The sequence below is a fragment of the Phyllobates terribilis genome, unplaced genomic scaffold, assembly GCF_046119375.1.
Source record: "Phyllobates terribilis strain yellow unplaced genomic scaffold, ASM4611937v1 Scaffold_9__5_contigs__length_417890890, whole genome shotgun sequence".
Classification (NCBI taxonomy): domain Eukaryota; kingdom Metazoa; phylum Chordata; class Amphibia; order Anura; family Dendrobatidae; genus Phyllobates; species Phyllobates terribilis.
The window spans coordinates 82,666,468-82,690,711 of NW_027362769.1; the positions used below are offsets into that span (position 1 = coordinate 82,666,468).

Below are 24,244 nucleotides of genomic sequence, written 5' to 3' on the forward strand. Positions count from 1 at the left end.
GTTGACCGCCCTGGGTCACGGACCGGGTCAGCGCCACTGTGATATCTCCCCTAGCAATGACTGGCCCGGCACCGAGTACCCCACGGCCCAGGGTGCGCATCATATGCATGTGTCTGATGATGTGTCACATGTGACACCCTGCGGCTGCAGGCTGTCACAAAACTCCTGGGTGTTGCACAGATGGGATTCTCCCCTGTGGCCTCAATACATGCAGACATCTCCACCCAAGTCCACTAGATGGAGCCCTGTCAGGTATATATATACTGGGGGGTGGAGTTCAGGAAGTCAGTCAGTGGGAAGCAGTGAGTGTAACACGATGCTGCAGCACCAGACAAGCTGAAGTCTGTGTGGCTGAAAGCCAGACTAGGCTCAAGCTGCGGGCTAGTCTGGCCAGTGAGAGCCTAGAGTGGGCTAGAAGGCAAGAAGAGAAGAGCCATGAGGGACAGAGGAACCACAGAGGGTTCGTCCCCTGATGCAAGCCGGGCACCGGGCCCAAGCCTATTTGGGATCTCTATGCCCAGTAGGGAATCCGGCATACTGAGGAGGATTTCATATCCCTCTGTCCACCCGTGAATAGCGCACACTCAGGGGGCTAGGTACCACGAAGGCCCCAGCATCCAGGGATCGTGGTAACCAGTGGGAAAGCCCTCGCCGCCAAGCATACGGGTGAGAGAAACATCAAGGGAGCTAGAACCTGTTCCAGGCAAGTCAGAAGCTCCAGGGAGAGAGACAGGAAGATACAGAAAGGAGGCCTTACACCCGCTCACTGGGGAGCAAGACCAGAAGTGCACACCACCTACAAGTACCCCGGAGCGTACCTGACTATCATCTGCAGTAAAGGTACTGAAACTAGCCCCGGTGTGTGTGTGTCTGTTCTTCCTCTGACCCGGCTGGGTCCCATCTCCCCTGCACCACCATCCATTACACCCCACGCTGCCATGGAGCTAGCTCTAGCTGTGGAGAGCCACACCATCCCTGCTGCCGTAACACCAGCTCCAGAGGACTGCTCCGCAGTGGCGGCACCCCTTAGCCGCATTCCACAGGTGGCGTCATGAACACTTTAAATCCCTTATAAATAAACCCCCTTTTACTGACCGCCCTGGGTCACGGACCGGGCCAGCTACCGTGATATCCCCCAGCAACCAGAGGCCCGGCTGCCGAGTACCCCACGGCCCCGGGGGCGCATCAGCTCTGGCGTCACGAACAGGATTCCGTACCCTTTGCCACCGGGTACTGTGCGCCTTAACAGACTGCAATACTCACTGTGGTGAAGTTTTCCCGCCATTCCCTAGATTTCCCGCCATTGTCCACCGTCTTGCTGTCACCACGCGGTAAGAAGAGGGGCGTAACCGCGGGAATCGGAAAGGCGTAACCACTGGAAGCGCACGAAGCCCTGGACACGCCCCGCCCCTGACATCAAACCAGGAAGCGTCAGGTCCTGGACGGAGCCCGGAGGACGCTCTGACGTCAGACGCGAGCGACGCAAGGTCCTGGAAGAAGACCGTCACCCGCAGAGCTGCGGCCTACCTGATAAAGAAAGTGAAGAAGGTAGACTCCAGTTCACTAGGGGGGGGCGCAACCATGGCCGACGACCAGCAAGCTGCCGGAGCACCAGTTAACGCTCCAGATGCCCAACCTGCGCCCGGCGCTGCACAGGCCGGAGCGGCCACTCCCCCAGCAGGGGTCGTGACCCCGTTGATACCCATGGCTCTGCCGTATGCCCTAGATGTTCAGAGGGTGACGGAACTTCTGCAGGAGGACACCCTGACTGAAAGGGAGGATGACCAGGACGGTTCACCTACCTCCCATCCCCAGGCGCATCCCAGGAGGGGGCGCCCTTGAGCTACTAGTTCCCCGGTAGCTCTCATGTTATGTATAAGTTAACCTGCACGTGGAGTCCGTGAACTGTGAACGACCTGCATTGTACATAGTCTGCACCTCCTGAGGTGCCCCCTGGTGGTTTTCACAAGACCACCACCACTAAAACCTGCTTGGCGTGGCCGAACCAGTGGTCCTACACCAGTCTTTCAGCCCACCCAGGACCTTCGTTGGAGGTTGGGAGCAGGTCCCCCACAAGCCAGCTTACTCGGATGAGAGGGACACACCCGAGGAGGGATCTCATCAAAACTGGTTGCTACAGTAGAGCATAAATAATGTTTATTAAACCTGTTATTGCAATGTTCAAGCTACGTGCCTCCTATAAAGGGAAGAAAATTGTAATGTTTAAAAATATGTTATCCTTGTGTTACCTGTTATACAAAAATTTGTTTCAGTCCGGGTGTACTGACTTTTACTAGGGGGGAATGCGACGCCCTGCGGCTGCAGGCTGTCACAGAACTCCTGGGTGTTGCACAGATGGGATTCTCCCCAGTGGCCTCAATACATGCAGACACCTCCTCCCAAGTCCACTAGATGGAACCCTGTCAGGTATATATATACTGGGGGATGGAGTTCAGGAAGTCAGTCAGTGGGAAGTAGTGAGTGTAACACGATGCTGCAGCACCAGACAAGCTGAAGTCTGTGTGGCTGAAAGCCAGGCTAGGCCCAAGCTGCGGGCTAGGTCTGGCCAGTGAGAGCCTAGAGTGGGCTAGAAGGCAAGGAGAAGAGAAGAGCCATGAGGGAGAGAGGAACCACAGAGGGTTCGTCCCCTGATGCAAGCCGGGCACAGGGCCCGAGCCTATTGGGATCTCTATGCCCAGTAGGGAATCCGGCATACAGAGGAGGATTTCATATCCCTCAGTCCACTCGTGAATAGCGCACACTCAGAGGGCTAGGTACCACGAAGGCCCCAGCATCCAGGGATCGTGGTAACCAGTGGGAAAGCCCTCGTCGCCAAGCATACGGGTGAGAGAAACATCAAGGGAGCTAGACCCTGTTCCAGGCAGGTCAGAAGCTCCAGGGAGAGAGACAGGAACATACAGAAAGGAGGCCTTACACCCGCTCACTAGGGAGCAAGACCAGAAGTGCACACTACCTACAAGTACCCCGGACTGTACCTGACTATCATCTGCAGTAAAGGTACTGAAACTAGCCCCGGTGTGTGTGTATCTGCTCTTTCTCTGACCCGGCTGGGTCCCATCTCCCCTGCACCACCATCCATTACACCCCACGCTGCCCTGGAGCTAGCTCTACCTGTGGAGAGCCACACCATCCCTGCTGCCATAACACGAGCTCCAGAGGACTGCTCCGCAGCGGCGGCACCCCTTAGCCGCATTCCACAGGTTGCGTCACGAACACTTTAAATCCCTTATAAATAAACCCCCTTTTACTGACCGCCCTGGGTCACGGACCGGGCCAGCTACCGTGATATCCCCCAGCAACCAGAGGCCCGCCCCCGAGTACCCCACGGCCCCGGGGGCGCGTCATCACACACCACATGGCCAGATAAGGTTGTAAAATGTTAAAATGACATTTCCCAGTGAATGCATTTGTCTTTGTTGAAAGCAATGCAAAAGTGCAAAAATGCATCAAAAACGCTACATGTGAACATAGCCCAAGATGTGGAGGAGTATATTTGGTTTTGGTTATTTATTTTGCCTTATATACTAGTCATTACCCTGGAAAGGACGTTCCTTAATATATTTCCCAGGAAAATCCATTTTGGTTTTGTTTTTGTATGTTTTATTGTGAGTCCGTAAAAGTGGCGTAATACTCTGACAACGTTGTTGACAGCAGTGACCTGGGAGTCAGAAATGCTTTCAGGGGTCTTCCCCATGCTGTTCCCATGTCATTTGAGCACTGTTCCCATCGATTTGGGCAATTTTTAGGCCCTCTGCAGACCGCCAGGGGGAGCCACCTGAAAAATGCTTGAGTTTCCCATAGACTTACATTGGGCTCGTTGCTCGGGTCGAGCGCCCGAGTATTCCAATTTGCTTGACCTGAGCAATGAGTACCCGAACAATTTAGTGCTCGCTCATCACTAATAAATACTATACAAAGCGCTAAAAAAGAAAAAAAATCAAACCGCCAGAATCTTAGTTTTTAGGTCACACTTCCCTTCCACATTAAAAAGCGATCAAAATATTATATGTACTCCAGATTGGTATCAATAAAATGATCAGCTCATCATGCAAAAAAAACAAACCTTTTTCCATCATTTTAAATAAAAAAAAATACATGTAAGTATGGTATCTTAATAATCATACTAACCTAGAGATTCATGTTGATATGTCATTTATATATTTTTATTAAAATGGATACCATAAAAATAGCCCCTTCCCCAACAGCAAAAAAAGGTAGAATTGCAGTTTGCGTTTTTTTTCACCATTTCATCCCTCTGGTTATTTTTCTTCTCATTCTCTAGTAAATTGTATGGTAACATGAATGGTCCCAAACTACAACTGGTCCCACAAAAAACACAAGCCCTCATACATCTATTTTGACAGAAAAATAAGAAAGCTATGTCTCTTGGAAGAAGGAGACAAAAAAGCAGAAGTGCAAAAATGGTAAATTGTTCAATAGGGGACAGGATAAATCCGATTTTTGTGTTAGTTACACTTTTTTCATATTTTTTCAGCGATATTTTTTTATATCAAAGTCTGCATAAAAAATACCAATTTTGCACGTTTTGAAGCTGGCCACTGGGACTATTCTTCACTCACAATTCCAGTGCTCTATACAGTGTGATGGCCCGACATAGTGATCTATATATTATAATGGTCCCACATAGTGCTCCATACAGTATGATGGCCACAAAAAGTGCTCCATACAGTATAATGGCGTCGTGGGCCAAATATACCCTACCTGGGGGCCAGTGTTTGAAATATGTGGTTTAGGTAGTGTAAAAAGAAAAAAAATCAGTGAGTATGAAATTTCTCTAAATCCCATTCACTTTGCTACAACTGTAAAATGCTGCTTTTTTTACACAGTGAAAATACGCAGCGGCAAAAACTCACCGTGGGAATGCAACCCTAGTGAATTGCTTACTTTACATTTTAGTAATGTAGTAATTTAATAGTAATTTAGTAATTTAAAGCATGCAATTTTCCTTTTTGATCTTCAGTGTATGTTTTATGTGAGTAGCCCAGGGGATGGGGATGACTCGATACCCTGGCCTTTGCCTGGCCTTGGGGATGTCGCGGTGGTCGGCTCCCGGGCCCGTACCCTGGGGTCACTCTTTGAAAGGGTGGATATGAGTGAATGGTTGTGGGGACCTCTTGCGGAGGAATCCATCAATGCACCCTTCCAGGATCTGTGATACCAAGTGCAGCCGGGAGTCACATTCCCCCCTAGCAAAGCTCCGCACTCCTGGGCTGATGTACATTTTATAAAACAACAATAACAGCATGAACGATCTTCCCTTTATGGGAGGCACATTTCTTAAACGTTGCATAACAATATCAAATACAAAGTGTCCTCAGAATTCAAGTCTCTTGTGGTGAGGTTCCCAAACAGGATGTCCATCTCACAGGGTGGAGTACTTGGTGGTTTTTGAGGGACCTGTCCCAAACCCTCAACGTAGGCCCTGGGGTGGCTGCAGGGCATGAAGATCCAGAGTTGGACCTCCAGTAGAGCCACTCCTGACAGGTTTTCCTTCTGAGGTCACCTAAAAGGGCACTCCAGGGAGTGCAAATATTTACAAGCAGCAGTTTTTGGGCTGCACATAGTCCTCAGCCACGAAGTTCTTGGGTAAACAATAAAGGAATTAATGAGGTAAAGCACAGAGTAACATACATATGCATGAATATACACAATTAATACTGTACATTAATACACAATACCCCAGGGGTAACTATCTACACTTGTCAGAAGTTTAGCTATTTACTCAGTGTATCTGACAGGGGGTTTACCTCTCGTGCTACATGTTGATTTGCGTAATACTGGGATGCTTGAAGTACTAGTAGGTGCACTACCTCCCAATGTGTCAGCACTAGGTGTGGAGGGGCTACATAACTGTATTGACCTCTCTACTGGACTAGCAAGCATACCATTGGCAGGGCCTTCTGGCTCTGTTCCATCGGGGGATCCTTCTTCCGGGGATTCTGCTTGAGCAGGCACTTCTGCAGCACTTATAGGTTCTTCTTGCTGTGGGTAGAAGGTAATTACAGGGATGACTACTGCTCCTCCTATTTGAGGCCAATCTGCCGGGAAATCTTCTAAATCAGTGTGGATCACTTCTTCTTTAGGCTCTTCCGGTTTGGTGAGAGGCACTTCCTCTTGGGATTTCAGTAGGTCTGGACACAACTTTAGGTGGTCCCTGGACACTGTAGCAGACGTTTTTCCTCCATCTCGACTGATTAAGCATGTCTTCTTATTGTCAAATCTTGAATTCAATACAGTATAGGGTTCTTTCTCCCACTGATCGTCAAGTTTATGGTTTCGTCTTTTCCTTTTCAATACTGTTTCACCAGGTGTGAAGGGTTCTGCGGGTGCGTTTTTGTTGTATTGCACTTCCTGCTTTTCTCTCACCCGAGTAAGACTGTCCTCGACACAAGCTTGTACCCTTCTGCACTGCTCTTGACTGGTGGTGTCCCAGTCCTCAGTGGTCATATCCACTTCAGGTTCGACAACACCAAGCTCCAGATCCATGGACAGCTTTCCTGGCCTTGCCCGCATGAGATATGCCGGAGTGCAATTGGTGGAACTTACTGGTATATGATTATACAGATCCACTAGGTCTGGTAGTAGGTCGGGCCACTGATTTCTCTCCTCAAGTGGTATGGTCTTTAGCCGGTCGATGATGATGTTGTTCATCTTTTCGCAGAAACCGTTAGTTTGTGGGTGGTACGGTGTAGTTCTTATCTTTTTACACCCGTAGAGATGGCAGAATTCCTTGAACAACTCAGCCTCAAAGGCCGGGCCCTGGTCCGTCAGCACCTGATCAGGATAACCATGGGGTCTACAGAAGTACGCTTGGAACGTCTTTGCTGCTGTCTCTGCCGTGATCCACCATGGTCAGGGCGTAGGAGTACCCTGACCTGCCGGGTGACAACTTGACATGGTCCAGGGCCACGATCTCCAGGGGTCGAGTCGTCTTGATGGGTTGCAAGGGTGCCTTCTGGCTGCTGAAGTCTTTTCTTCTTAGGCCACAGGGTCCACAGTCCTGCCACCACCTTTCAATGGAGCTGCGCATTCCTACCCAGTAGAATCGACACTTCAGCAGGGTCTCTAGATTTTTCCAGCCAAAGTGCCCCGCTTGATCATGGTAAGCTTCTAATACCATCTGGATGTCTGTCCTCGGGACCACTATCTGCCATACCATCTCATGGGTTTTTGGATTGACGTACCTCCGGCACAGCTTCTCGCGGTAGATAAACAGCCGGCTTCTCTCGTTCCACAGCTGCTTTGCTTGGAGAGACTCTTCCTTTTCCAGGGAGGCACCTTCCTGGGTTATCAGCTCCTTGATGCGGCTGACAACCGGGTCACTGTCCTGGGTCTCTTTCCAGCTGTGGCAAGTCATCCACTTCTTCTTCTGTGTCTGACTGGTGAGGCATCCTGTACAGGGCATCGGCGTTGGCGTTCTTGCAGCCCGCCCGGTATTTAATCGTAAATTGGTAATTCGACAACCGCGACATCCATCGCTGTTCCAGTGCCCCGAGCTTAGCTGTTTCAAGATGGGTCAAGGGGTTGTTATCAGTGAAGGCAGTGAACTTACTGGAGGCTAGATAGTGCTTAAATCTCTCAGTGATGGCCCAGACTAAGGCCAGGAACTCCAACTTAAAGCTGCTATAGTTCTCTGGGTTCCTCTCAGTCGGGCGGAGCTTCCTGCTTGCGTATGCGATCACTTTTTCTTGGCCATTCTGCTTCTGACTTAGGACAGCGCCCAGCCCTTCGTTGTTTGCATCTGTATACAGCAGGAACGGTTGGCTGTAATCAGGGTAGGCTAGGATCTCCTCGCCTGTCAGGATCTCCTTCATCTCCTGAAACGACTCGGCTTGCTCCTTACCCCAGTGGAATGGGGGATTTCTGCCTTTGGGGGACTGCCCTATCAGGAGGTCTTGCAGAGGAGCTGCTTTCTTGGTGTAGTCTTTTACAAACCTCCGGTAGTATTCTACTAGTCCCAAGAACTGACGCACCTCCTTGAGGTTCTTCGGCTCCGGCCACTTCTGGATGGCAGTGACCTTCTCCGGGTCTGGTGCTACCCCTTCCGGACTGACAACGAGACCCAGGTACTGTACCTTTCTCTTGAGCAGGTGGCACTTTGAGGGCTTCAACTTCATACCGTACCGGGACAGTGACTCAAATACCTCAGCCAGGTGTTTCAAGTGGTCCTCGTACGTTCTGGAGTACACTATTACATCGTCCAGGTAACGTAGCACAGTCTCGAAATTGCGGTGTCCCAGGCAGCACTCCATCAATCTCTGGAACGTTCCAGGGGCATTGCAGAGTCGAAACGGCATACTGTTGAACTCGCAGAGTCCCATCGGGGTAGTGAAGGCCGTCTTCTCCCGATCCTCCTCAGCCACAGCTACTTGCCAGTACCCACTAGTGAGATCAAGGGTGGAAAAGTAATTTGCAGACTTTAAGGCAGCTAGGGACTCCTCTATGCATGGCAAAGGGTATGCATCTTTATGTGTAATGCAATTTACTTGTCTGTAATCTACACACATTTTCATGCTCCCGTCCTTTTTCCTAACTAGCACTAGGGGAGCTGCCCAGGGACTACAACTATCCCTTATCACTCCCGCCTTTCTCATGTCATACAACATTTCATTAGCCTTCTGGTAGTGAGCTGGTGGTATAGGCCTGTAACGTTCTTTGATTGGGGAATGGTCACCTGTGGGGATATGATGTTGAACCCCCTTAACCCTCCCGAAGTCAAGTGGATGTTTACTGAACACCTGCGAGTATTCTTGAACCACCCGGTGTACACCCTGTTTTTGATGGGTAGGAGTGGTGTCTGTCCCAACATGGAGCTGTTGACACCAATCCTCCACCTGGGTTGCAGGGTCATTCTCCTCCTCTTCATCTGGTGAGGTTAAGGACTCCGCCTCGTAAATACAGTTGTTATTTACAGCATGTAATTTGCAACAGTGGTATAACGTGGCAATCTGACCTCATCTTCCCCACAGTTGAGAAGACGGATGGGCACCCTCCCATTACGTACATCTACCACTCCCCTGGCGGTTAAGAGCGTGGGTCTATGCTCGGAGCAAAGGGGTTCTACTACCGCCTGATAGCTCTGTCCTCTAAGACCTATAGCAGCTCTACACCAGATGAGCATTTCACTCATTGGGGGGATGACAATGGGTATTGGGTCCATCACCCGCACGTTACCGATTTCACCGTTTGTTAACCTTACTTGCTGTTGATACATCAGGACTCGGATCTCCTTCTGCAGTGCCCTCCTCTGTCTTGGTCTGGCAGTGTCGGCTATCTGTTGGAGCAAGAACACAACTTCTCCCAAACAGTTACCAACAATGTTAGTGCCTAGTACCATATACGGGTTGGTGTCATCAGGATTAGTCTCTATTACAATTAGCCCCTGGTCCTTCAGCTCCACTCTCCCCACCTTTACAGTAACATTCTTAACCCCGAGTAGGTTAAGGGGGAGTCCATTTGAGGCATATACAGAAAGATTTGGAGCCGGCGGACATAGATCGTCCATGGACCAGAACCTCTTGTAGAGGACATCAGGCATGATGGTTATCTGAGATCCTGTGTCCAGCAGAGCATGCGTCGGGATCCCGTCAAGTACAATGGAAAGGTCTTCCTCCGACGAACCTGTTGTACCAGTCTGATGGGCCTGGTGAGTTTACTCCTGGGTGTCGGCCCTCGGACCCAGGCTTTTCTCGTTTAAAGGACAATTCTGGGCGATGTGTCCGGTCTTGCGGCAGCGGTAGCAGGTAGGGTCCTTCTGTGGACGGCGCTGGTCACTGGTCCTTGGTGAGGGTGGTGTTGGCCTCCTCCTCCCTTGCATCCAGGGGACATCCTCAGGGCTATCGGCTAACAGGATTTTCCCTCCTTCCTCGGGCTCCGTCCGCAGCTGCAGGGCACTCAGCACAGTGGTCAGGGTTTTGCTCAACTGGCGCACTTCTCAGCGCAAACTGTCCAGTTCTTTAGGGGACGTTGCTGGAACCTTAGCTTCAGCAGCCACTGGGGAAAAGGTGGGTGTAGCAGGCACTGGTGTAGCCCCACCCTGGTAACATTGGATGGCATTTGTTTCCAGGGGCTGCAGTCCTTTTATAGCCAAGTCCTTAAGATTGTCAAAGGTGGCATCTGGATGATCCAGGGACCACCAACGCACAGTCCTGCTCTCCTCTGGAGACCTCAGTCCCCGGACAAACTGTTCCTTCAGCATTTTGTTCTCATTTTCGATGCTGGTTGGACTAACCTGGTTCAGAGCCCACGGGGCCCCCTGTAGATGCCATGCATAGTCCCGAACATTGTCCTCCGGCTGTTGGGAACAGCTGTAGAACCTCATCCGGAGGTCCGCCTCAGTAAGATCCTCAAAGACAGTCTGTAGCTTTTGAAAGATTGCGGACACTGACTCCTGGTCTGCGGCCGACCATGTTTCCACTTCCCGTTCAGCAGCACCAGTCAGTTGTCCCAATATAACAGCGGCTCTTTGCTTGCCTGTCATGGAATACATGTCCAAGATACCACATATCTTCCGTTTGAATCCAGACAGGGTATCTGGTTTGCCGTTGTACTGGGGAAGCCACTTTGCTCCAGGAATGTACGCTAGAGTTATGGGAATGACAGGGGTTACAGGCGCTGCTGGTGGAGCGGCCGCTTCGGCCTGCTCATCGTCGGGCGCGGGTTGAACCTCAGGGACATTGGCCGGTATTCCGGCGTTGTGCTGTTCGTCGGACATGGCGCCCCCCTAGCTAACCATGGCCTACCTTCTAGTTTTTCTTCCGATAGGCCGCAGCTCCGCAGGTGACGGTCGTCTTCAGGACCTTGCGTCGCTTGCATCCTACGTCAGAGCATTCAGCGACGCTCCTTAAAGGACCTGGTGCTTCCTGGTCTGACGTCGAGGCGTGGGGTGTGTCCGGGGCTTCGCGCTCTTTTGCAGGTACGCCCCTCAGTTTCCCGCGGTTACGCCCTTCTTCTCGCTCGGCAGCCCAACAATGGAGGCAATCTTCACCACAGTCAAATGCACAGTTCACTTTAATAAAGGCGCACAGTACCCGGTGGCAACGGGCATAACACTCCGTCGTTGCAGCGGGCAAGCTATCCTGTTCGTGACGCCAGAAAAGAGATGACCAGCCCAGGGGATGGGCATGACTCGGTACCCGGGCCTTAGCCTGGCCTTGGGGATGTCGCGGTGGTCGGCTCCCGGGCCCATACTCTGGGGTCACTCTTTGAAAGGGTGCATATGTGTGAATGGTTGTGGGGGCCTCTTGTGGAGGAATCCATGAATGCACCCTTCCAGGATCTGTGATACCAAGCGCAGCTGGGCGTCACATATGCACATTCTTTCAAAAGTCCCAACACCTCCTCTCCTTTTTTTTTCTCTTTTACCCCCCATAATTTACTGAAAACTGACAAAAAAAGATTTGTTTTTACCGTTATCTTGAAAAATTGAAACAAAAAAACGCAGCGCAAATGCATCATGTCTGGCCAGTGAGAGCCTAGAGTGGGCTAGAAGGCAAGGAGAAGAGAAGAGCCATGAGGGACAGAGGAACCACAGAGGGTTTGTCCCCTGATGCAAGCCGGGCACCGGGCCCGAGCCTATTGGGATCTCTATGCTCAGTAGGGAATCCGGCATACTGAGGAGGATTTCATATCCCTCAGTCCACCCGTGAAGAGCGCACACTCAGAGGGCTAGGTACCACGGAGGCCCCAGCGTCCAGGGATCGTGGTAACCAGTGGGAAAGCCCTCGCCACCAAGCATACGGGTGAGAGAAACATCAAGGGAGCTAGACCCTGTTCCAGGCAGGTCAGAAGCTCCAGGGAGAGAGACAGGAAGATACAGAAAGGAGGCCTTACACCCGCTCACTGGGGTGCAAGACCAGAAGCGCACACCACCTACAAGTACCCCGGAGCGTACCTGACTATCATCTGCAGTAAAGGTACTGAAACTAGCCCCGGTGTGTGTGTCTGTTCTTCCTCTGACCCGGCTGGGTCCCATCTCCCCTGCACCACCATCCATTACATTCCACGCTGCCCTGGAGCTAGCTCTAGCTGTGGAGAGCCACACCATCCCTGCTGCCGTAACACGAGCTCCAGAGGACTGCTCCGCAGTGGTGGCACACCTTAGCCGCATTCCACAGGTGGCGTCACAAACACTTTAAATCCCTTATAAATAAACCCCCTTTTACTGACCGCCCTGGGTCACGGACCGGGCCAGCTACCGTGATATCCCCCAGCAACCAGAGGCCCGGCTGCGGAGTACCCCACGTCCCCGGGGGCGCGTCATCACACACCACATGGCCAGATAAGGTTGTAAAATGTTAAAATGACATTTGCCAGTGAATGCATTTGTCTTTGTTGAAAGTAATGCAAAAGTGCAAAAATGCATCAAAAACGCTACATGTGAACATAGCCCAAGGTGTGGAGGAGTATATTTGGTTTTGGTTATTTATTTTGCCTTATATACTAGTCATTACCCTGGAAAGGACGTTCCTTAATATATTTCCCAGGAAAATCCATTTTGGTTTTGTTTTTGTATGCTTTATTGTGAGTCCGTAAAAGTGGCGTAATACTCTGACAATGTTGTTGACAGCAGTGACATGGGAGTCAGAAATGCTTTCTGGGGTCTTCCCCATGCTGTTCCCATGTCATTTGAGCACTGTTCCCATTGATTTGGGCAATTTTTAGGCCCTCTGCAGACCGCCAGGGGGAGCCGCCTGAAAAATGCTTGAGTTCCCCATAGACTTACATTGGGCTCGTTGCTCGGGTCGAGCGCCCGAGTATTCCAATTTGCTTGACCTGAGCAACGAGTACCCGAGCAATTTAGTGCTCGCTCATCACTAATAAATACTATACAAAGCGCTAGAAAGAAAAAAAAAATCAAACCGCCAGAATGTTAGTTTTTAGGTCACACTTCCCTTCCACATTAAAAAGCGATCAAAATGTTATATGTACTCCAGATTGGTATCAATAAAATGATCAGCTCATCATGCAAAAAAACAAACCCTTTTCCATCATTTTAAATAAAAAAAAATACATGTAAGTATGGTATCTTAATAATCATACTAACCTAGAGATTCATGTTGATAGGTCATTTATATATTTGTATTTAAATGAATACCATAAAAATAGCCCCTTCCCCAACAACAAAAAAAGGTAGAATTGCAGTTTGCGTTTTTTTTCACCATTTCACCCCTCTGGTTATTTTTCTTCTCATTCTCTAGTAAATTGTATGGTAAAATGAATGGTCCCAAACTACAACTGGTCCCACAAAAAACACAAGCCCTCATACATCTATTTTGACAGAAAAATAAGAAAGCTATGGCTCTTGGAAGAAGGGGACAAAAAAAGCAGAAGTGCAAAAATGGTAAATTGTCCAATAGGGGACAGGATAAATCAGATTTTTGTGTTAGTTACACTTTTTTCATATTTTTTCAGCGATATTTTTTTATATCAAAGTCTGCATAAAAAATACCAATCTTGCACGTTTTGAAGCTGGCCACTGGGACTATTCTTCACTCACAATTCCAGTGCTCTATACAGTGTGATGGCGTGATGGCCCGACATAGTGATCTATATATTATAAAATTGTCCCACATAGTGCTCCATACAGTATGATGGCCACAAAAAGTGCTCCATACAGTATAATGGCGTCGTGGGCCAAATATACCCTACCTGGGGGCCAGTGTTTGATATATGTGGTTTAGGTAGTGTAAAAAGAAAAAAAATGAGTATGAAATTTCTCTAAATCCCATTCACTTTGCTGCAGCTGTAAAATGCTCCTTTTTTTACACAGTGAAAATACGCAGCGGCAAAAACTCACCGTGGGAATGCAACCCTAGTGAATTGCTTACTTTACATTTTAGTAATGTAGTAATTTAGTAATTTAAAGCATGCAATTTTCCTTTTTGATCTTCAGTGTTTTATGCACATTCTTTCAAAAGTCCCAACACCTCCTCTCCTTTTTTTTCTCTTCTACCCCCCATCATTTACTGAAAACTGACAAAAAAAGATTTGTTTTTACAGTTATCTTGAAAAATTGAAGCAAAAAAACGCAGCGCAAATGCATCATGTTGACATGCCCTTAAGTTTTTGTGGCGCCCCTGAGGGTTCGGTCGCCACAGAGGTACTGCACCTCACCCAGAGGTGTGGTGTCTCCCTTCTCTCAGGTAAGGAGGGGTGCTGCACGGAACCCCAACACCTACATCCAACACTACACTGCTCCAGGCCAGCAGGAGGGGCAAGACGCAATGTAGTTTTCTGCTGAGCCCTGTCCCTGGCTGGGGTGGGGGGAACCCAAAGGCAGGGGGAACCAGTAGTGGCTGTGGGTGGAGGAAGTAGTTTATGGGAGCACTCATACAGTAGATATATAAAAGGTAGACATCTTAACGTAGAAAAGGAGAAGAGTAGTGTTGGTTGAGTGGGAACAGTCTGGGAGCAGAGTCTCTGTAGGAGCTCTGCTCCACCTCAAGGGCCTAGGACTGAGGCCCAGGAGGGGAGCAGGGAGTAAGCTCCGTTCTGCAGAGGGGATCCTAGAGGGTACGGCGACTGCAGGCGGCACCCGTACACCCCGAACCTGCCAAGTTTCAGGAGTATCTATGCCGCAAGGAGACCGGCCCCTGGCCCAGTCGTGCAGCTTCAAGCCTCGGCTGGAAAAACCGGAGGCTTCTGGCTTCTAGAGCCACAAGCCAAACCCTCACTTCAATCCAAGTAAGGTCAAGCAGGTCTGTGCAACTCCGACGGACAGGGGGGACCTCGCAGCACCCGAACAGGATTCACAGTGGGAAGCGCAGGGCAGGAGGGAGTAAGACCCAGCGTGAAGTCGATCTAGGGAGGTACATAAGAAAGTTGGGTTCTGCCAGGTACACCCAAGCTGCCTGAGGAAGGACTGAACGCCTCCCGGTGAACGCAGTGTGACGCAGGAGGCTTGCACCAGTACAGTGCACCTGTGGACTGTCTAAGAACTGTGAGTAAATCTTGGATGACTGCACTGAGCTGCCTCCGTCATTTTTTTTTCCCTGCAGTTTGCTGTCATACTGCATTTGTTTTTCAGAAAGATCCTCCGTGCTATCAACACGTTCAGACCCCTGACCTTTTTCCTGACTTTTGGTAAGTTCACAAGAAGCAGTAATTTTGGGTTTGTTTTTTTTGCTGCAATTGAGATCTCAGTAATTATGCATTTTTTTGTATCGGTTTAGAAAACATTTATAAAATCTCAGTAAAGAACATATGTTATTGCATCTATCTGTTGCGCTGCCTGCCACCTGAGCGGGAAGTAGATGAATAGTGGGTGACGCGTGCCATGGAGAGGATCAAGGGATGTACCTCTTTTTGCCAAACCAGGAGTTAGACAGGATCTTGTCTCAGTTTCTGCATTTAGGTAGTAAATAAACTACTCAGCTTTTTTGGATGTAGAGGATGGCCGCACCAGTGAGAGAAGTTTCTACAGGGAGGCACATTAGTTGGCTCAAGGACTAACCGGGGAAATTACTGGCTTTCCGATGGTTCAGTCCAAGCCTTGCCCAATTAATGATTGTAATGGAATATATCTTTAGCATTTGAATAGAGCAGAAACTCATCTCTAAAGCTGCTGACTATACTATTTATATTCTTTGGGCTCTTTTCTACGTTTTTTTAAAAAAAAGTCTTTTGAAAAGGTTAAAAGCTATCCACTCCTTCACTGCAATAATAACATTTTTAATTTTTTTAACAGCTTTTTAGACCCGAACTAGAAACAATTCATCCAAGCACAGATCATCATGTTAGTCAACATGTTCAAGAAGATGACATATTCCTTAAAATATCAAAAGTACATGATTCCAGTCTCTGATGAAATCAACAATATGGTTTTATCCTATGTGAAAAGAAAAGTAAGTATAATAAGAAGGTAATCCATTGAATGAAGTATTCCAATCCTATTTATATGTTATGCAAAAAGTAAAGTATTCTGACTCATTACTAGGCTGCCAGTGTGGAGCTCTTGAGACACCTGTCTTTATGGCTGTCTTTATGTACCAGTACTCACACAAAGTGATTTCATCAGATAGCTTAGCTTAACAGCAGAATGCACGTATGAATATTCCCGAAGGAGGTTTATTTCCAAGCTGAATTATTGTAGTTATATCCAATTACAATATGTTAAAGAGGCAATTGTGAACCAGAGATGCAAAGACATGAGCCTCTTAACATGGCTTGGATACATTGACTTGGGAAGAAGTGAGGAGATACTGACATCAGAGCTTACATCAGAGCTGGGCTACAGGGAGAGAGGAAGGACACATTTCAAAAAAGGGGCAAACCTTATTACATAGCAACGTAACAGCAAAAATGCATTATAATACTGTATGATTCCCAAGTCGTGGGATATGACAAAATCCTTTCAGTTATGTTGCATTTTTTTCTTTACAATACACTTGTATTGCCCACAAAATAATGATTCTGGGGCATCTTTTCTTCAAACTTTGCATGTTAAGTAGGATATGTCTCTAATAAAGGGAGTTTTACAGAAGTAGAAAAAAATTACTTATGTCTTACATAATCTGAAGACCGTTATTTGACAGTTTGCAGACTAAAGCAACCTGTATTCTCATTGTACAAGTTTAATCCAAATTTCATTTTTCTTTTTGCAAGTGTGTCAGTTTCTACCATCAATGTGGAATCCGTTCTTCTCGTATATGTTAAAAAAAAACCTCTAAGCTTCTCCTACCCTTTTGGAATGTTAAAGACTTGTTTTTTTATGCTGTTTGATCCTAAATGGTCTCAAATCAACCTCTGAAGCCTTCACAGAACATCTGTGGTTATACTGAGAATAAATTATACACAGGTGGACTCAATTTACTAATTATGTAACTTCTGGAGGCAATTGGTCACTCAGAATTTTATTTAGGGGTATCAGACTATAGGGGGCTCAATACAAATGCATGTTACAATTTTTTAGATTAATATTTTTAAATAATTAGAAAACTATGTATCATTTACTTTACACTTCACAAATACTTGCTATTTTGTGTTGGTATATCACATAAAATCCCAGTAAAATACATAATGCTTGTAGGTGTAACATGAAAAATTATGGAAAAGTTCACATTGTATGAATACATTTTCAAGACACTGTACACTCAACCTAGCACCTGGTGTGGCATCCTGAGCCTATAGTATGACATTACCATCCACCCATGCTAAATGTACAGAAATATTACATGTATGTCAGCAAATACATATATGTACAATGTACAGGGATTATCATAATTAAAATTTAACACTCAGTGTGCATAGACGGCCATGGGAGAAAATGGAGCCTGTGTGGATAAAATCAAATACACTGCTCAAAAAAATAAAGGGAACATTTAAACAACAGAATATAACTCCAAGTAAATCAAACTTCTGTGAAATCAAACTGTCCACTTAGGAAGCAACACTGATTGACAATCAAATTCACCTGCTGTTGTGCAAATGGAATAGACAATAGATGGAAATTATTGGCAATTATCAAGACACACTCAATAAAGGAGTGGTTCTGCAGGTGGGGACCACAGACCACATCTCAGTACCAATGCTTTCTGGCTGATGTTTTGGTCACTTTTGAATGTTGGTTGTGCTTTCACACTCATGGTAGCATGAGACGGACTCTACAACCCACAGAAGTTGCACAGGTAGTGCAGCTCATCCAGGATGGCACATCAATGCGAGCTGTGGCAATAAGGTTTCCTGTGTCAGTCAGCGTAGTGTCCAGAGGCTGGAGGCGCTACCAGGAGACAGGCCAGTACACCAGGAGACGTGGAGGGGGCCGTAGGAGGACAACAACCCAGCAGCAGGACAGCTACCTCTGCCTTTGTTCAAGGAGGAACAGGAGTAGCACTGCCAGAGCCCTGCAAAATGACCTCCAGCAGGCCACAAATGTGCATGTGTCTGCACAAACGGTTAGAAACCGACTCCATGAGGGTGGTATGAGGGCCCAACGTCCACAGATGGGGGTTGTGCTCACAGCCCAACACCGTGCAGAACACCAGGACTCTGGCGCCCTGTGCTCTTCACAGATGAAAGCAGGTTTACACTGCTCACATGTGACAGACGTGACAGAGTCTGGAGACGCTGTGGAGAGTGATCTGCTGCCTGCAACATCCTTCAGCATGACAGGTTTGGCAGTGGGTCAGTAATGGTGTGGGGTGGCATTTCTTTGGAGGGCTGCACAGCCCTCCATGTGCTCATCAGAGGTAGCCTGACTACCATTAGATACCGAGATGAGATCCTCAGACCCCTTGTGAGACCATATGCTGGTGCAGTTGGCCCTGGGTTCCTCCTAATGCAGGACAATGCCAGACCCCATGTGGCTGGAGTGTGTCAGCATTTCCTGCAAGATGAAGGCATTGAAGCTATGGACTGGCCCGCCCGTTCCCCAGACCTGAATCCGATTGAGCACATCTGGGACATCATGTCTCCCTCCATCCACCAACGTCACGTTGCACTACAGACTGTCCAGGAGTTGGCGGAAGCTTTAGTCCAGGTCTGGGAGGAGATCCCACAAGAGACCATCCGCAACCTCATCAGGAGCATGCCCAGGCATTGTAGGGAGGTCATACAGGCACGTGGAGGCCACACACAATACTGAGCCTCATTTTGACTTGTTTTAAGGACATTACATCAAAGTTGGATGAGCCTGTAGTGTGTTTTTCCACTTTAATTTTGGGGGTGACTCCAAATCCAGGCCTCCATTGGTTAATAAATGTGATTTCTATCGATGATTTTTGTGTGATTTTGTTGTCAGCACATTCAACTTTGTACAGATCAAAGTATTCAAAGAGAATATTTCATTCATTCAGATCTAGGATGTGTTATTTGAGTGTTCCCTTTATTTTTTTGAGCAGTGTATATGTGCAGTACCTGCTGTAGTCTGCCCATGTACATGAGTTTAGACATTTTCTCACCCTTCAGGGCTATTATTTTGCTTAGGGATAAAGAAAAATCCACAGATACCACTTTATACCTGTCACCTATGTATGGGGAGAACCCAGCATTGAACGATGGGAAAAGGGGAGGGAGCCCTACAACTAGGGAAAAAGAGAGTGGAGACCCCTAAACAGATATAACGACCAACCCTGACTCCCATATAGACCCTAAATAGGTTCTGCACCTATCGCTAAGCAGGAAACCTGGCCCTAGCTGACCCTAAGGCTAGGCCCTAGGTAGGGAGCAGGATAAATGAGCACTAAGTCAGCCCCACTACCAACTAAAGTACACACAGGGGAAACAAACACTTAGCTCAAAGATGACACTGGTGAAAGCACAGCAACAATCCACGAAGGAACTACAAGGTATTTCTAGTCGACAATTAGAATCCCAGGCCTGAATAAGTAAAACACGCTATCACCAGCAACTCTCTGAGGATCTGAGTGTATTTAAGGACGCAGCAAGGAAGTGCTGATTAACATCAGAAAGGTGAAGATACCTCAGGGTCCTAAAGGGAAAGGTATAATCCCCAAGCAAGGTGAGGATCACTGCTGGGTCCTAAAGATAGAGGAATCATAAAAGGATCAGGGAGATGTTTGTAAGGCCAAACACAGCAACCTTCTACAGCCGGACACCGTATGACTGTATGTCAACCCAGACACACCTGTGACCCAAAGTCAACTCTCCAGTGTGAAGACCCCTCTAAAAACCTCCTCTGTCTCAGCTTTCTATTTGTCATAACAGTTTACAATATATGTCTTAGATCTATAGATTTTCTGCACTAATACATGGAAGCTGGAGTCCTGTGATAAAGAATACATTTCAGGCCAATATTTTCCTTTGTAGATACCGATGTTATATTATTGATTCTGGTGTAAACAAGCAATTCTGTAGGAATGTGCGCCAATTTATTTAAGTGATTGTATAATGTACCTAAATGGCCAAAAAATACCAAATGATTGTACATAACATTTGCATTTATCAGTATAATAAACATAGTGAATGTAGAAAGAGTTCTAGTTTTACTAAATGTACTCTACTCATTACAAAGACAAATGGGCAACCCCTTGAAATGGCGGTGGATATTGGCTGTGGAACCGGACGTTACACTTTACCTTTAGCTCCTCACTTCAAGAAGGTCCTGGGACTAGATATCAGTGAATCCCAAATACGTGTGGGTGAACAAATGACTTTGGTAGAAAATGTGTCATACATGTGAGTACTAACTGGATTTCCTAATTCTGCTGATATGAGTATTACATGAGTGACACTGGTAGTCGTCTGTCCTCTGTTTGTAGGGTGGCCCCGGCTGAGAAGTTACCTCTGAAGGATGCTTCTGTGGACCTGTTACATGCTGGACTTGCTGCACATTGGTTTATATTAGACAAGTTTCTCGATGAGACAGTTCGAGTCCTGAAGACGAGAGGATGCTTGGCTGCCCATGGTTTTGTACCATCTTCTGAGCTCGAATACAAAAATTTGTCAGAAGACCTGACTGTGGTAATGTCTGAGGTAATTTACTGATTACATACGGCGGGTGAAATAAATATTGAATATGTCACCAATTCTCTATGTAATAATATTTCTAAAGGTGCTATTGACATGAAATTCTCACCAGATGTCAGTAACAATCCATCCAATCAACACAGGCAAAGAAATAAAACCATAGATGTCTATAAATTCAGTTATGCATAATAATGAGAACTGACAGGGAAAAAGTATTGAATACACTTACTGAAATATATTTAATACCTTGCACAAAAGCCTTTGTTGGTGAGGACAGCTTCAAGACCCCTCCTGTAAGGAGAAACTAGTGGCATGCATTGCTCAGGTGTGATTTTGGCTTTAGTTCCTTCCATACATTTTCTATTGGATGCAGGTCAGGTTATTGGCTGGGCCATTCTAGCAGCTTTATTTTCTTTCTCTGAAATTATTTGAGAGTTTCCTTGGCTGTGTGTTTGGGATCATTGTCTTTCTGAAATGTCCACACTCATTTTATCTTCATCATCCTGGTAGATGGCAGCAGATTTTTATCAAGAATATCTTGGTACATTTGTCCATTCATCCTTCCTTCAACAACATGAAGTATGCCAGTGCCAAATGCTGAAAAACAGCCCCACACCATGATGTTCCCACCTCCAAACTTCACTGTTGGTATGGTGTTTTTGGCAGTGTCTTTTGACCTCAAAACATGGTGAGTATTATGGCATCCAAAGAGTTCAATTTGGGTCTCATCTGACTAGACTACATTGTCCCAGTATTTCACAGGCTTGTCTAAATGTTGTTGAACAAACTTTAAACTTGCTTGAACATGCTTTTTGTTCAGCAATGGAGTCTTGCGTGGTGAGCGTGCATACAGGCAGGGCCTGGACAAGGGGTAGGCAGGGTAGGTGGCTGCTTAGCATGCCACCTCAGGTGAAGCAGGAAGGGGCGCAATTTTAAAGGAAAAAAAAATTTGAACGAATCTCCACATGCATGCACTGTCACTGCTGCTGCACTGTGTGCTGGTGTCTTATTAACCTAATGTGCTCATCAGCGCTGTCATTAGCACTGCTGCCTATGTCGCCACAGTAGACTGCCATCGGTCCATGCAACTCTGAGCTCTACTTGATGCTGCTTATGTCCTGAGTGCCGGCACCAGGCACAGATTGACGGCTGAACACTACTTCTCTTCTGAGGCAGTGTTCTGCAGTCCGTCTGCGGTGTGCCCGGTGTGCGCGCTCAGGACGTATGTAAGAAGTGCCAAGCAGAGTTCAGAGTTGCCAGGACTGATGGCACTCTCCTGTAGCAACATAGGCAGCAGTGCTAATGACAGCGCTAATGAGCGCATCAGGTTAACAGGACACTAGCACACAGTGCAGCAGCATTGACAGTGCGTGCTGGTGGAGATTCGTTCAAATTTTTTTTCCTTGGGCAGCATATGAGGGACACAGTGTGAGAAGACAGTGTAAAGGGGGGGGGGGGCAGTATGGAAATGAGAGGGCAGTGTGGAGGGCATGTACCATAAGAGGGACAGTGTGTGGGTCATATTTTGTACAGGGAACACAGTGAGAGGCAACAATTTACTTAGGGGCTTAGCATAGAGCAGATATTTTTATTCAGGAGCATTATAATGACACTGATATTTTAAGGGCACCATGTCGGGATGTGCTGCAGAAGACCAGAGAAGATGAAAGTCTACAGAGAAGAGTTGTGAATGGGAAAAGTTATCATAGCATCTGGACAAGATGGAGAAGAAAATAAAGAGAACAACTCTAATCATAGAAAATGTCACCTGTAAGGTACCTGAATGTAAATGCTGTGATTCTTGTATGGTTCCAAGTCTGATGATGAATGATAACAACTCCTAGTATCTCATTACCATTGTTAAGGACATACTGGGAGTTATAGGTTTATGCGGTACAAATGTATATGGGTCTGACCTGACATTACAATTGATGTACCATGTACTGATGGTGGTTCAGGTCATGTACTCTTATACTGATGTCTGTGTGTGTGTGTGCAAATGTCTGCGTACTGTATGTGTGCATGTCTGTAAATGAAGAGGGAGATAGGGAGGGCATTGCGGAGTGTGTATGTGGTGTGAGGAGGGAGGCACCATGCACGGGGGGCACTGCAATATTCATCTGCCTAGGGCACCAAAGTACATTGTCTCTACTTGCATACAGGCCATGGAGCTTGAGTGCATTACTTATAGTTTTCTTTGAAATATTTGTACCTGCTGATTCCAGGTCTTTCTCTAGCTCTTCACAGGTGGTTCTTGGCTCTTAGACAACTCTTCTGAGAATTCTTTTCATTCTTCTGTCTGAAATCTTGTGGGGAGCATCTGGTCGTGGCCGGTTTATTGGTGAAATGATGTTCTTTCCACTTCCAGATTATGGCCACAATAGTGCTCACTGGAAGCTTCAGTAGTTTAGAAATTTTTATGTAAATGCCATCAGTATGTTTTGCAACAATAAGGTTGTGACGGTCTTTAAACAGCTTAATGGTTTTACCCATCGTTAATTGTTTCTTGTATGGTACCTTGGTAATGAGACTCCTTTTTATAGGCCATCAGTTGAACCAGCTGATATTTTTCACTAAGTGACAGGGTTATTTTCTAATTACTTATAGATTTCAGCTGGTGTCATGACTTTCCATGGCTTTTTGCACCTCTCTTTCTTCATGTGTTCAATACTTTTTGCCTGTGTCATTCCTCATTTTTACACATAATTTATGGACATCTATGGTTTTATGTCTGTTACGGATCCGGGCGGTGGAACCTCTGTGCTACGGTGCAAGGAGGGACCCAGAGGGGCGTAACTAAGTATCAACTCAGACCGACGACTCCATGACCAGGGAGGGACCGAGCAGAGGGACCAGGTGCTACTCTGGGGATGACCTTGTAAGAGAGCAGGTGACTCCCACGGGTCAGATGGCAGGGACTGACCGGTATAGCAGATGGGCACAGCAGGCAGGCTGACGAGTGGTCCTGGTGGATGGACTGGCAGACACGGCAGGCGACAGGCGGAGCCTTTAGGTAGGCTGTCAGGTGGTCACGGCAAGTGACGGGCAGGAGCCTCCAGGTAGGCTGACAGGTGGTCACGGCAAGTGACAGGCAAGAGCCTCTAGGTAGGCTGTCAGGTGGTCACAGCAAGTGACAGCAGGAGCCTTCAGTTAGGCACGGCAGGTAGCAAGCAGGAGCCTCCAGGTAGGCATGGCAGGAAACAAGCAGGAGCCTCCAGGCAGGCACGGTAGATAGCGGGCAGGTGCTTCCAGGTAAGCAGGCGGGCAAAGCCCATAGACGGACTGGCGGACTGAACGGAAGACAGACTGTCGGGCTGGAGAGTAGTCAGGCTGGAGGACTGGACTGGTAGTCAGGCTGGCGGGCAGGACTAGTAGTCAGGATAGCAGCGGGACCTGAGGGCTGAAGCAGAGGTAAGTACACTGTGCATCAACTATTGCTCGGGCACCTTCTTATTGGAGGAGGTGCTTTATATATGGGAGGACCTCCGTCAATTGGCCGGGGACTCCTTAGGGCGACGCGCGTGGCCCCTTTAAGAGGGAGGGAGCGCGCGCGCGCCCTAAGCACAGTGCCCGGGAAGCTGCGCGCGCCAGCAGAACCAGGAAGAGGAGCGCTGGAAGATGCCGGGCGGGGAGCGCAGCGGTGAGAGGGACGGCGTCTCTGCCTGGCAGGGAGCAGAGACGCCGATGCTACAGTGTCTTTGTCTGTGTGGATTGGATTTGTTACCAACATCTGGTGAGCATTTCATGTCAATAGCACCTTTAGAAATATATTTAC

General features: G+C 47.6%; 1 protein-coding gene across 6 annotated transcripts in view; it reads left to right on the forward strand.

Annotated features, from left to right (window-relative positions):
• LOC141161608 (putative methyltransferase DDB_G0268948) overlaps positions 1–24,244 on the forward strand; it is a 232,737-nt gene that overhangs the window by 198,532 nt on the left and 9,961 nt on the right. For 3 of the 6 annotated variants that reach the window (XM_073646648.1, XM_073646649.1, XM_073646651.1), the window contains 4 exons: positions 15,071–15,126; positions 15,731–15,887; positions 20,015–20,178; positions 20,262–20,475. In XM_073646648.1, coding sequence (XP_073502749.1) covers positions 15,777–15,887; positions 20,015–20,178; positions 20,262–20,475 — 489 coding nt within the window. In that variant the 5' untranslated portion in view covers positions 15,071–15,126; positions 15,731–15,776. The remainder of the gene's footprint in view (positions 1–15,070; positions 15,127–15,730; positions 15,888–20,014; positions 20,179–20,261; positions 20,476–24,244) is intronic. The other 3 variants (XM_073646653.1, XM_073646652.1, XM_073646654.1) reach the window with 2 other exon arrangements.